Source organism: Pelodiscus sinensis, chromosome 1 (assembly GCF_049634645.1).
Source record: "Pelodiscus sinensis isolate JC-2024 chromosome 1, ASM4963464v1, whole genome shotgun sequence".
Taxonomy (NCBI): domain Eukaryota; kingdom Metazoa; phylum Chordata; order Testudines; family Trionychidae; genus Pelodiscus; species Pelodiscus sinensis.
The window spans coordinates 222,842,042-222,854,758 of record NC_134711.1 but is presented as its reverse complement, the minus strand read 5'-3'; the positions used below and the strand labels follow the sequence as shown (position 1 = coordinate 222,854,758).

The 12,717-nt window shown below is 42.6% G+C and overlaps 1 protein-coding gene across 4 annotated transcripts in view; it reads right to left on the bottom strand.

Annotated features, from left to right (window-relative positions):
* Positions 1–1,812: 1,812 nt before the first annotated feature.
* DHRSX (dehydrogenase/reductase X-linked) overlaps positions 1,813–12,717 on the bottom strand; it is a 290,229-nt gene continuing 279,324 nt past the window's right edge. For all 4 annotated transcript variants that reach the window (XM_075915713.1, XM_075915699.1, XM_075915707.1 and 1 more), the window contains one exon: positions 1,813–2,284. In XM_075915713.1, the coding sequence (XP_075771828.1) occupies positions 2,087–2,284 (198 nt within the window). In that variant the 3' untranslated portion in view covers positions 1,813–2,086. The remainder of the gene's footprint in view (positions 2,285–12,717) is intronic.

Here is a 12,717-nt window from a genome sequence, read left to right as displayed (position 1 = left end):
TCTCCCCATTTGATCGGGATTCTGCTGAATGGATGTATCAGGCAGTCAACATAAATGTACCAAGCATTTACTAACCTCTTGTTAACAAAAATCACTTACCCGGAGTTTGACTGTTGCACTCTCTTGGGTGAGAGAAAGAGGGAATGTCCTAATGTGCAGTGGTAAGTCCACCCACTTAGGAGGTGGCAAACCCTGGGTCCAGTCCCCCTGCTTTAATTGATCACCAACCATTGTTTATCTAGAATGAAACAGCTTCAGCAGGAAAGGCTGACGGCATTCTACATCAGAGTATTCCATAGCCAAGTATTTAGAGCATCACAGAGTTGAGAAACACCTATTCAAATTCTTTCTCCGCTGCAAGTAGGAGTGAATTGAACCTTGGTCTCAAACACCCCTGGCAAGCAATGGTCCCTCAAATTTTTTCCATCCATTTGCAGAATACATTTTCTTATGTGCACCAAAGCATGTGCACCACCAGAAGAAACAATGCTGCTAGCTGTGGACATTCTGCTAATCAGCTGGATGGCATTTGAACCTCTCCTGGGTGGCTGCCCAAATCTCAGTTTATAGGGGACACTATCAGCAGGTGTTCTAACTATAGGGCTAAAAGTTAAAAGGTGGGCACCAAAGGTGGCATCACTAGCCACCTAACTCCACTGGGTTCATGGCTTACTGTGAGGCTTAGGTGGGCAGTAGGAATCCAGATACCTAGAGGGAGAGACAGGCTTAAATTCAGAAACATAGGCACTAAAGGGTAATTTTACTCCAAAAATTTAGGCACTCAGTGTGTTTAGGCACCTATAGGATTCAGCAAAAGTGTAGTGGATTGCAGTGGAGCCTAAAACTTGGACTTCGGTATCTCAGTCTGGGGTTTAGCTGTCTAATCCTCTTAGTATTCTTGTGGCTTTTCTCTTACCCCTCTCTGATTGATCAACAATTTTTCTAAGCCTTCCAGTCCACCCTCTTATCTTAAAACTCCTTCTCTCTATGCTTCTGGATTCTACTGAAACCTGTGACATAGGGTGTGGTACCATGCTGTAGTTCCTCTGATGGATACATTATGATTAGCATGAAAGCCAAAAGAATGAATTATGGCAGTGTCACTCATTATAATGTGTTGACAGGATTTAAGTTTAAGGAAAGAAACTCTACATTTTCAGAATTGATAAAAAGTGGATTGAGCTCTATGTGCAAGATTTGGAGGGCTAGTTTTAAGACATAAACAATCATACAAGGGACAGTCTCTTCTTGTTCCATTTCCCCTTTATTTGGCACTGGTGAGGCCACATCTGGAGTATTGCATCCAAATCTGGGCTGCCCATTACAGAAAGGATGTGGATGCATTGGAAGAAGTCCAGCTGAGGACAATGAAAATGATGAGGGGGCTGGAACACATGACTTACGAGGAGAGGCTGAGGGATTTGGGCCTGTTTAGTCTGCATAAAAGAAGACTGAGGGGGGATTTGTTAGCAGCCTTTAACTACCTGAAGGAAGGGACCAAAGAAGATGGAGAGAGGCTGTTCTCAGTAGTTATGGGTGGCAGAATGAGACGCAATGGTCTCAAGTTGCAGTGGGGAAGGTCTAGGTTGGATATTAGAAATAACTATTTCACCAGAAGGGTGGTGAAGCACTGGAATGGGTTATCTAGGGAGGTGACAGAATCTTTTTAAGTCTCAGCTAGACAAAGCCCTGGCTGGGATGATTTAGTTGTGTTGGTCCTGCTTCGGGAAGGGGGTTGGATTCAATGATCTCCTGAAGCTCTTCCAACCCTAGGATTCTATGATTCTATAAAAAAGAAAAAAAAACACACAATTCTGCACAAGGTTAAAGATTTATTTTTAATCACAGACTGAAACATAATGATTACAAAACTAATGGTTAGATTTAAAATCACCCCATACACATTTCTGTGGGAATATTTCCCTGCGACTCCCTAGCAGACTATGGGTTCAAGTGAAAAGCAGTACTGTTCACATTTGCCTTTGGGACTGAACGGTGAACTCCAGGATGATGGTTCATGCTGCAAGGAATCAGGTAAGGATGCTTGCTGGACACATTTCATTCACCCAACTGGATGTGGCTACTTTTAGGGACTTCTGCTACCTATATCAGAAATCCTAGTCATCTTGCAGCTTTCTGTCCAGAGCCGTCGCTGCAGCTCCTCGTCATATGATGCATCAGTAGATTTTGTCCTTTGCTCATTGTAGAGATAGATGCCACCAACTCCTTCTAGCTCTGGTGAGACAGCTGCATAGATGGATGTGGAGGCTCCTTCTTCTGGAGTCTGCAGCCAGTAGAAAACAAAGCTAAATGAGCCAGGTGTATATACATAAAGAACATGGTTCATCACAAGAAACTATCAATATCAAGCAACTTCCTTGATCTGTATCCAGTTTTGTGACTTTATTCATGCTCTGATGAGAAAGGCCATGCATCCAGCCAGTCCATTACAGGCAGTCCCCGGGTTACGTACAAGATAGGGACTGTAGGTTTGTTCTTAAGTTGAATCTGTATGTAAGTCGGAACTGGCGTCAGCCGCTGCTGAAACTGATCAGTTTCAACTGCGGCTGAATCTAGATGCCAGTTCTGACTTACATACAGATTCAACTTAAGAAACCCAGGCGTCCCCAAGTCAGCTGCTGCTGAAACTGATCAGCGGCTGATTCCTGGAAGCCTGGGGCAGAGCAACTCTGCCTCAGGCTTCCTGTAGTCAGCGCTGGTCAGTTTCAGCAGCGGCTGACTTGGGGACGCTTGGGGCAGAGTAGCTGGGGTGCTGCTGGGTTGCTCCAGTAGCGCGGCTCCTCGGCGCTACTGGGGCAACCCAGCAGCACCCCAGCTGCTCTGCCCCAGGCATCCTGATTCAGCCGCTGCTGAAACTGACCAGCAGCAGCTGAATCAGGACGCCTGGGGCAGAGCAGCTGGGGTGCTGCTGGGTTGGTCCGGAGCGGCGCTGCGGGACCAACCCGTCAGCCCCCAGCTGCTCTACCCCAGGGGTAGGCAAGAAAAGCCTGGTCTGCTGGTTGGGGGGGCACTAGCTGTAACTTCCCCCCCCCCCCCAGCAGACCAGGGAGATGGGGGTGGCGGGACCTGGGAGACCCGGAGCAAAGCCGCAGAGCATGCGGGCAGTGGGACAGTCCAGGCGCGCTTGGGCTGTCCCGTTGCGGGTGTGCTCCAAGGCTTTGCTCCCCGTCTCCCTGCAGACCAGGGAGACGGAGAGCAAACCCGTGGAGCACGCCCGCAGCGGGACAGCCTGGGTGCGCTTGAGCTGTCCCCCTGCGGGCGTGTTCCGTGGCTTTGCTCCTGTCCCCCTGGTCTGCTGGGGGGGTCCAGCAAAGCCGCTGGACCCCCCAGCAGACCAGGGGGACAGGAGCAAAGCCACCCAGGTGGGTCCCGCCACCTGGGCGGCTTTGCTCCCGGGCAAACGAGCAAAGCTGCCCAGGCGGCGGGTTTGCTCGGGTGTCCCTGGTCTGCTGGGGGGGGTCCAGCGGTTTTGCTGGACCCCCCCAGCAGACCAGGGTGACTAGGAGAAGCTTTTCTCGCCCCGGAGGACACGGGTGGCGACCCGCCGCCCGTGAGCTCCGGGGCGAGAAAAGCCCCGTTCGTAAGTGCGGATCCGACATAAGTCGGATCCGCGTAAGTCGGGGACTGCCTGTAAAACATTGTACTAACATATTATATAGCAACAAAGTAGGTCTTTGTCCTTGAAAGCTTATGCTGCAATACATCTGTTAGTCTATAAGGTGCCACAGGACTCCTTGTTGCTTTTGCAGATCCAGACTAACATGGTTACCCCTCTGATACCTGATACTATATAGCAATACTTTTAAACCACAAAACTCTCACATGGACATGGAATACTTTGAGATATTCAGAGTCCAAACCCATTTTTTCCAGCACACTTTTTTTACTAAAGTGGCACAAGCAAAAGACCATGACAACCACGGCAAAAGACCATGACAACCATGGCAGCAAATGAAAATTCTGGTATTTAATCCAATCAGGTGAGGTAAGCCACAATATTATATTTTGCAAAGAACATAATTAACAGAGTTATCTGCTGTCAGAAAATAAAATGGTAAAAGTTTTGTAACGTTTAGCATGAAACAAATGTTTAAATCAAATTAACCCCTTTCAATCTGAGGAATCCAAGACACTTTCCAGAGACAGCATACACATCCACCATTGAAATTATGCAGGTTTTCTTGTTTTTTAAACATGCACTGAAGTACAGGTTTATTTTGAATGGTTTGCATTTATTAATGATATAGAGTATGATCATGGCCTCATATATCATAATTATTTTAATCTTTCACAATTTTGCTTCTGCAAGTAATGAATAGTACAGTGATCCTACACAGTGTAGCCTAAAGCTGATTGAATAGCATTTCTCAAAAACTTTATGACAAATTTGATAGCATTTTAAAAATGTTATTGAATGATTATTTTAGAGATAAGCCAAAATGTTAAGGAGCCAGGTCATTGATTTCTATCAAAATATCTGCACCTAATTTCTCTGGGAGTTTTTTTGTGTGTGATTTTTGTCAATAAATAGAAACTTTAAAAAATATATATATTCATTCCACAGCGTTCCCACTGGAGCACAGACTCTGCAGTAATGTTATCTACTTGCAGTGGCAATACTCATAAAGACTTAATAGCACCCATTATACTGTTTGGTTCATTGGACATAAATTGGGAGCTGAGGCCTCACTTCCCCAATAGAAGTGTCAGAGCCATGCTGACTAACGTAGCAAATGGAGACTCATGTGACAGAGTTTGGTAAGCTTGGCTGCTGGCTGACTGTCATACTGCACAGCTCCCTAATGCGGATCTGGCAGCAGCAGAAAGGCACCTGTGGAAAAGCACTATCTTGGGAAGGAGGTTGGAAAAAGGCCTTAAAAGCTGATACCTGCCACTAGGACTGAAGCTAACCCTTGCAGAAAAAACTGTGTGACTTAAGAGCTGTGCAGGACAGGCTGTGCAACCTCTAAGTATATTCTAGGCAACTTTCCTCATAATGTGAATACAGTGAAGAGTACAGTGTAATTGGAACAAAGCTCAGCACCACAAGCATTCACCTACCTGAAGAAGAAATTTTATAGTGTTAGAATCTTAGACTGTTGAGGTGTCTACATATGTCTTACTATGAATACTCTGCTCAATTTTTCCACTTCAAGCCTGATTCAAAATACACCAAAGGCAACAAGAAAACTCCCATTTACACCAATTGACTTTGAATCAGGCCATTTGAGGCCTCACAGTTATTTCCTAGTCCAAAAATTGTCTAGTGAAATATTATGGTAATCCTATAACTCAGGGCCTATTTATAGGGTAATATATTACTCAACAGGAGTAAACAAATCTGGCAAGTAATGGTAAATGCTGGTTTTTCAATTAAAACCACTTGAGACTGGGAAGGCAATGGGAACAGTAACAGAAAATAAGGCCCTGATACAGCCAAGATTAATATGCATTAAGGATGTAAAATTTCGATTATTTGGCTAATGGAATAGTCGATGCAATTTGCATCGACTATTAAATTAGTTGATATGGATGCTTCCACCTTTGAAGTGTAGCAGCAGCCATTGCTATGCTTTAAAGGTGAAAGCGCTGTGGAGAGCACGGTGCCAGCAGGGGACTCAAGCAGTCGCCCTTTGGCCCTGTGCTCCCCATGGTGTTTCAAAGCGGTAGCGCTGCAGGGAGCCCAGGGTCAGTGGGCAACTCCCCCACTGACCCTGGTTTCCACACGGCACTGCTGCTTTGACAATGCTGCACACAGCCTGTGCCAGCTGGGGACTTGCAGCTGGCCCCAGGCTGCACACAACCTTTCAAAACGGCAGCTCTGTGTGGAGCCCGGGGTCTGACCCCAGGCTCCACGCGGCGCTGCCACTTTGAAGCACCCTCTGTTTTCCCCCTCACCTTGCTGCCTGTTTCTGATAGAGGAAGCCAACGCAGGGGGGGAAGCAACTAGTCGTTCACATCCCTAATGTGCATGCTAGACTTTATGTACTAACACTGCTTTAAATTAAGCATGCAGAATAAGAGCTTAACTCTTAGCCAGGACTGCCTTGTAAAAGAGGCTCATGTTTCACTTACATTTTCTAGCCTTGAATAAATAATAAATCATCATCCGTAATAGCAACAAATTAAATTTCTTAATCGCAGAAGGACAGCAATTAATTGTAATCATGAATATTTTATGGATATATTTCATCCATCAGAAGGAAAGCATTGAGTCTTAAGGTACTGTCTGTGTTTTAATTATAAATCAAGTGATATACTAAGCCTATAACTCAAGTGATGGTTCACTGGACATCATGTTACTAAATTCAACAGCTCTCTGGGACACACAAGTGTAAAGGAAAAATGTCAGTGACTCATAATTCCCAGCAGTGATAGCTCATGACTAAAATAATTTGTATTATCTTTTTAAATAACCAAAAACAAAGTGCTGCATGGGAGTTCTACAATGTAGGCCTAATCGTGAGAGGTGCTGGCTTCAGGATCTATATGTGCATCTACCTGGCACTTGGGCAGACTTCCATTAACTTCCACAGGGCTCTGAACTGACTCAGAAGTCTGTCTGCATGAATCTTTAGAAGGTGTTATCTCTAGGACTGCCAGGTGGTTTCAACAAAAATACTGGACATACTTGACATTACATCACAATCTACATTGCATCTTATTTAGAAAATACCGGACATTTATATCTTCTCATTTATATTTTCTCAATTTGTTTCCCAAACAGAAAGCTCAAATACTGGACTGTCCGGTTCAAAACCAGACACCTAGCAACCCTAGTTATCTGTTAGTGGTCAAGCTAAGCCTCCCCACCAGGCCTTGTTCTGCAGGACCTGCTTTACATCTTTTCCAAGGTAGCTACAGTGATCTTTAAGTGGCTCAGAGCTTTCTTCCAGCCCCAAAAGTGATCTTTTCAGAAAATTATGATTGATTGAAAACACTCATTTGAAATTTTGAACAGAAAATATCATGTAATCATATTTACATGTACAGTATTAGTAAATAGCTGGGGACTCATAACAATGACAACTTCTGTAATCAATACAAAATGTCAGACCCACAAATAGAAAGGACAAAAACCTGTGATACAGCTTTCAAGACAAGAGATGTCCCACTTGATTTAGAAGGCCTTATTCTACCCTTCTCTCCTATGCATCCCTTTCTTCTGCCTTCCATTTTATCTTGTCTAATCCATTACTCCTCTATTTCTACCCCTTTCTTTGCTCTCCCTGAATAGAGACCAAGAGAGATCTGAAGGTGCTTCACAAACTATACTGTTCTCCATAAAGACTTAGCCAATACCACCACATTAATTTCAGACCACTTGAACTTCTAATCCAGAGTAAAGACTTATAGCTTCATTCAATATTAAAACACTTTACATTTCACTTTTTTAAGAGAGAGACAATTAAGAACATGAGACAGAGCTGAAAAGTGCTGCCCTTTCCATGACAATGCTGTAGTGAAGGATAATTTATTTTGGAACTGGAGCGATTACCTTCAATATATATTAAAAGATGCAACACTGTGTTGGACTAATAAAAGTTGTGAATCCGGTTTAAAAAAACAGAAATTGAAGTGATGAAGGCACAGCAAGAGACACATGTGTTTTAACTTGGCTAACTGACACATAATGCTGGCCGAAAGGGGAGGGTAAAAAGAAGCAGGAGAGGTTTGCCTGTAAATTCTACTACATGAAACTGAAAAAGTTTCTGAAGCCTTCTGTTATCTATTCTGTCAGATTCTTGGTTTGCCACTTAAAACAGAAACAAAGCTGAACCGATAAATGAGCAAAGATTTGCTTAGGAGGAAAACGGCCACAGTTCTGAAACCTACTGAAGTCTGTGCGAGTTAGAGATGCTCAGAACCTCTTAAAAATCAAGCTGTTTTTATTTAAGAGCCTAAATATGGATTCAGGCGACTAACTTGAAATCATCAAATTTAAACATTCTGGCCTTAAAGACGGGTTTCAAGAAGTATTTCAGAACTAAAAAATATCAAAAGTTGCATAGTGAAAGTGAGGACATGAGGACCTAGGTATGTAAGTCCCATTGATTTAAATGCATTATTTAAAGGCTGTATGATGCAATGATGGCAAATACGTTTTCAGCACATAGGAATTCTCAGCGTGTTACCAAAGAAGTGTGTATTTCATTTGACTATACAGAACTTTTATCGGAGACTCTCAATGGTACCATTTTTATCTCTCACCTGTATGAGCTGATGGTCATGCTAGATTTTCTGCACAACAAATTTAGGCATGGAGCAGCCCCTGTCCACGGGGACAGAGGCTGCTGCCACCCCATGTGCTGCCTCTATATCAGAGGCAACAGCGCAGGGTGGCAGGCAGCCGGTCTGCAAGGGGAATTGGTTTTTAAACTGGCCCCCCTAGCCGACTGTCTGCTCTGCCTGCCATCCTGCACTGCTGCCTCTGCTATAGAGGCAGTGGTGCGGGGTGGCAGGAAACTCCCTGGGAGTGGGGCCAAGAGTGCACTGACTGCCAATTCTGCCCCCCCAGGGACTATTGAATAGTTGTGTAATCGCTAGGTTTCATAAGGTTACACAACTATTCAATTACACAATATCTAACATGTCTACCTCAATCCTCAGGTTTCCTGGTGAATGTGTCTATTTAGACTGTGAGAATGGCTGATTTTCACTCCTTCCCTATTAGTACCATCAGAAAGTTTATTAATTGTTTCATCATGGCTTGTTTCCTCCTTCCACAACACTATACAAACTGAGCCATCATGGTTGATGGTTTCCAACTATGTTTATTCCAGGTGCTAGTCAATCGGGAACATAAACTCCTCTTTCTGGCAGTTTCTTCCCAACTCCACAGATCTGACTGGCAGTATCCCAGGTTATATAACTCATTGGACAGGAGCATTACAAGTTAAAATTATATTTCTGTTCATCAGTATTCTTCTCATAGAGACACAAGGCAATCCGGAGGGAAGTCCCGGTTAAGATGATTTTCAATGTAACAAAATTAACCATAAAGCCAAAAGGCCCACTGCTAAGAAAAAATGCCTACTGTCAAGTGAAACAACTCCCTATAACATTTTAAGAACAATTTGAAATAATAATATTAAGCAGCATAATCTTTATTGAGATGAAAATTTAGTTTAATAAGAATGAAAAGTGCATTGGTTTAGTGTTTAACGTAATATTCCCTTTTTAAACACAAAACATATCAACCACATGAGGATGGAAAGTCTGTATTTTGCAATATGTGCTTAGAAATTTGCAACCATGTACCAGACAAAAGGGGATATTTGTAACTGTTTTAAGTCAAGAAGGAAGTTATGGCTTGTCAACTATCTATCTATCTACACAAGATTGCAAGTGATTGGTTGTATCAGACAGGACCAGGATCAGATTATCAGCGGCTTCAGACTTTGGGTTAGGTATTGTATATGTATTCTTATTATGTGCTACTCTTAAATAATAAAGGCAAATTTATTAATAAAGACAATTAAGTCTGACTAATCCCATCTTTACTGTTTCATTTTTATCAGCTAAGATGGTATCACTAACAACAAAAAGTTAACACAATTTCTTCCATATTATAGTAGAGCTAAGAGGCACCAACCACAAGAACTGCATCATCCTAAGTACTGGACAAAGGTAAAGTTAGAGTCAGTCCCAGAAGAGCTTACAATCTAAGAATACAAGCATGGAAAGGGAAACAAAAGCGCAGCCAGCCTGTGATTTGTTCACGTCACAGTTCGAGGACAGGAGCAGAACCTAATTCTCCAGGGCCCTAAGTCACCAAGTCCATTAGACCATGCTTGTCCTTCTTCTCTGATTTTTGTAATATAAAATATGTCATTCATTTATGTATAGTCATTTCTATGGCTCTCATTACCATAGCATGTAAGCACCTAATTATAAGGGGGAAAGTACAGATTGTTTTTAACCCTCTCCTCACTCCTAAATGTAAACTGATCTATCCTTAACTAGGAATACTTAATCATAGTTTAGTATTCACACTAGAGACTTTTTATGTGAAGGAGAAATACTGTTATTCCTATTAATTACGCTTTGCCTTAATTCCACAGAGAGTTTTCAGCTATCATGATTATTATCCGAATCATATAACTGACAACATAAGACAGCTCCTCCCTCTACAAACACAACAAAGCTACTTGGAGAAAGCTCCTCTTTGATTTCAAATGCTAGAACATCTGCTTCATCTAATGACTTACATTCCCTTTCCTTTGTAAGGAACCCAATTTAAATATGAAGCAAAGAGTGAATGGATCAAAATTAAAAGAGGAATCAAAGCAACAAACCCCTCCTGAAAGCTTTTAATCTATAATTTGGCCATGCATTGTCTCATAACAATTTATAGTTAATCCCCACATTAGTGAATTCTTTCAATGAATGTCAGATTCTGGGCAACTATAATAATACACCACAGAAAATCAATAATTGTTATCGGACACTTAACAAGCTAAGACAGTGGTTTTCACACTTGTTTTCTCATGACCCCGTTGAAGAAAATTGTTGATGCCTGTGACCTAACATAATTTAACTTACGTGAGGGCTCCAGGGTGGGGCTAAGGATGAGAGGTTTGGGCCGTAGGTTTTGTGGGGAAGGTCAGGGCTGGGGCACGAGGGGCTTATCTCAAGTGACTCTTGGTCAGTAGTGCAGCAGGGGTGGTAAGGCAGGCTTCCTGCCTCTCCTGGCACCACAGACCATCTTGCACTATAAAAGCAGCCAACAACAGGTGCCCAGCCATTGGTAGTGCTCAGTGCAGTGCAGTGCGTGGAGCACTCCGCAGTCTTTCTCCCTCCCACTCTGTCCTGTCTTCCCAGGACCTTGGCTGTTGCTGGCCACTTCTGGGACACAGAGCAGTCTGCAGTGCCAGAACTTGCAGGAGGCCTGCGTTAGCACCCTCACTGATCACCCTGCAGCAGCGAGACCCAGTGCCTAACATTCCATGACCTAGTACTGGGTCACTACCCATAGTATAAAAACCACTGAGCTAAGATGCTATAGGAACAAGCAATATCCTAACTTATAAAGATTAGATTTGGAATGTATTTTCTTCTTAATTAAATGCATACCAGTGTGATGTACAATATACAATGATGTAAAACAAAGGAATCACTCTATATCTGACCTACCTTTACATCAATAGGAGAGCATCACACATTGGTGTAGTTAATCCACCTCCCTCTGACAGTGCTAGATACATGGAAATTAGGTCAATATAACTATGTTGCTCAGAGGTGTGGATTTTTCACAGCCCTGAGCAACACAGTCAGTTTACCTTTCTATCGTCTTAGTTTCTCCATCTATAAAATAGGATAAAGATACTTTCTCACCTTCTTTACAGGGTAGTTGTGAGGATTAATTAGTTTATATCTATAGGACGCTCAGAACAAGCATAGTACTCTGTAATGTATTAGTGTCGGAAACAGTTCTGTAAACTGTCACAGGTTGATAAAGCATAAGTCTAAAACATGCAGAGCAGTTTATTAAATACTCCAAAGAGATAAAGAATACCAGGTATTTCAAGAGCATTAACACTTCCGAGTGACAGCCGGTGAACACCTAGTGGTGTCATTACTGAACTGAGTAAGCTGTCAGCTGTAAATACCCACAGAGTAAACAAAGAAGTTGAAGTCACTGGGATAACTCTCTTGGATAATAGTGATAGAAATGTAGCCGTGTTAGTCTGGTGTAGCTGAAACAAAATACAGGACTATGTAGCACTTTAAAGACTAACAAGATCGTCTATATATATAAATATATGGTTGTGACAATTTTCTTCCACTATTTGATCTGAGGAAGTGGATCTGGCCCATGAAAGCTCCTCATCTAATAAACCATCTTGTTAGTCTTTAAAGTGCTATATAGTCCTGTCTCTTGGATAAGAAAGACAAATGAGTCTGGCTAGTGTTTCTCAAGATAAGTAAGCTAGTCCCAAATGGCTGCATTGGTGCTATAAGTACATTTAAGGATTCTGAACTTCCATAGCTGCAATAAAGAGGAAAAACATTGGGAAGAGGAAAAAAATCAGAAAGAAAACCATTTAGGACATCAGTGTGGACTCTGCTGGAGTCTTGCTCTATTCATTCCTCCTGACGTATGGAAATTGGCAAGCAACAATGTTCTGCAGATGGATAATCTGGGAACACATATAGCTTGTACATCTGGTGCCCTAGACCGGTGAGATTTTTATGTCTGACAGCCAGCCAGCCAGCATTAATTTTTGGACAGCTATCCCATAGCTCAAGCTAAAAAAGGAGAGAGATTAATCCGTTAGTACTAATCTTTTCCCTTACGCTCAGGGCTTAAGTCTCAGCCACTCTTTTTCTCCCTTCCACTGACTCTAACTTGTCTTGAGGCAGGAATTGAGACCCGTAACTGTCTAGGGAATTGTGTTGCTGGAATTAAAATACTCAGGCACAGGTAGCACTGTAAAACCCAACACTTCAACCCCCCACTCGATTTACATTTTGCTTATCTCTACAGCACACCTTGGTTTCATACTGTAGCAGTCCACTGACTATGGCCCCAAGGTGAGGGGATAGACCTAAAATAAGAGACATTAAAATAGCAATGTCAAGACATTGAAGTCTGGACATAAAGTATGAATTGTTCACTGATTTCTTCGCTTCCTTGAAGTTTCAGCAATTCTGATGTTCTCCAAAGTACTTACAACTTCTCCCAGCTTGGTA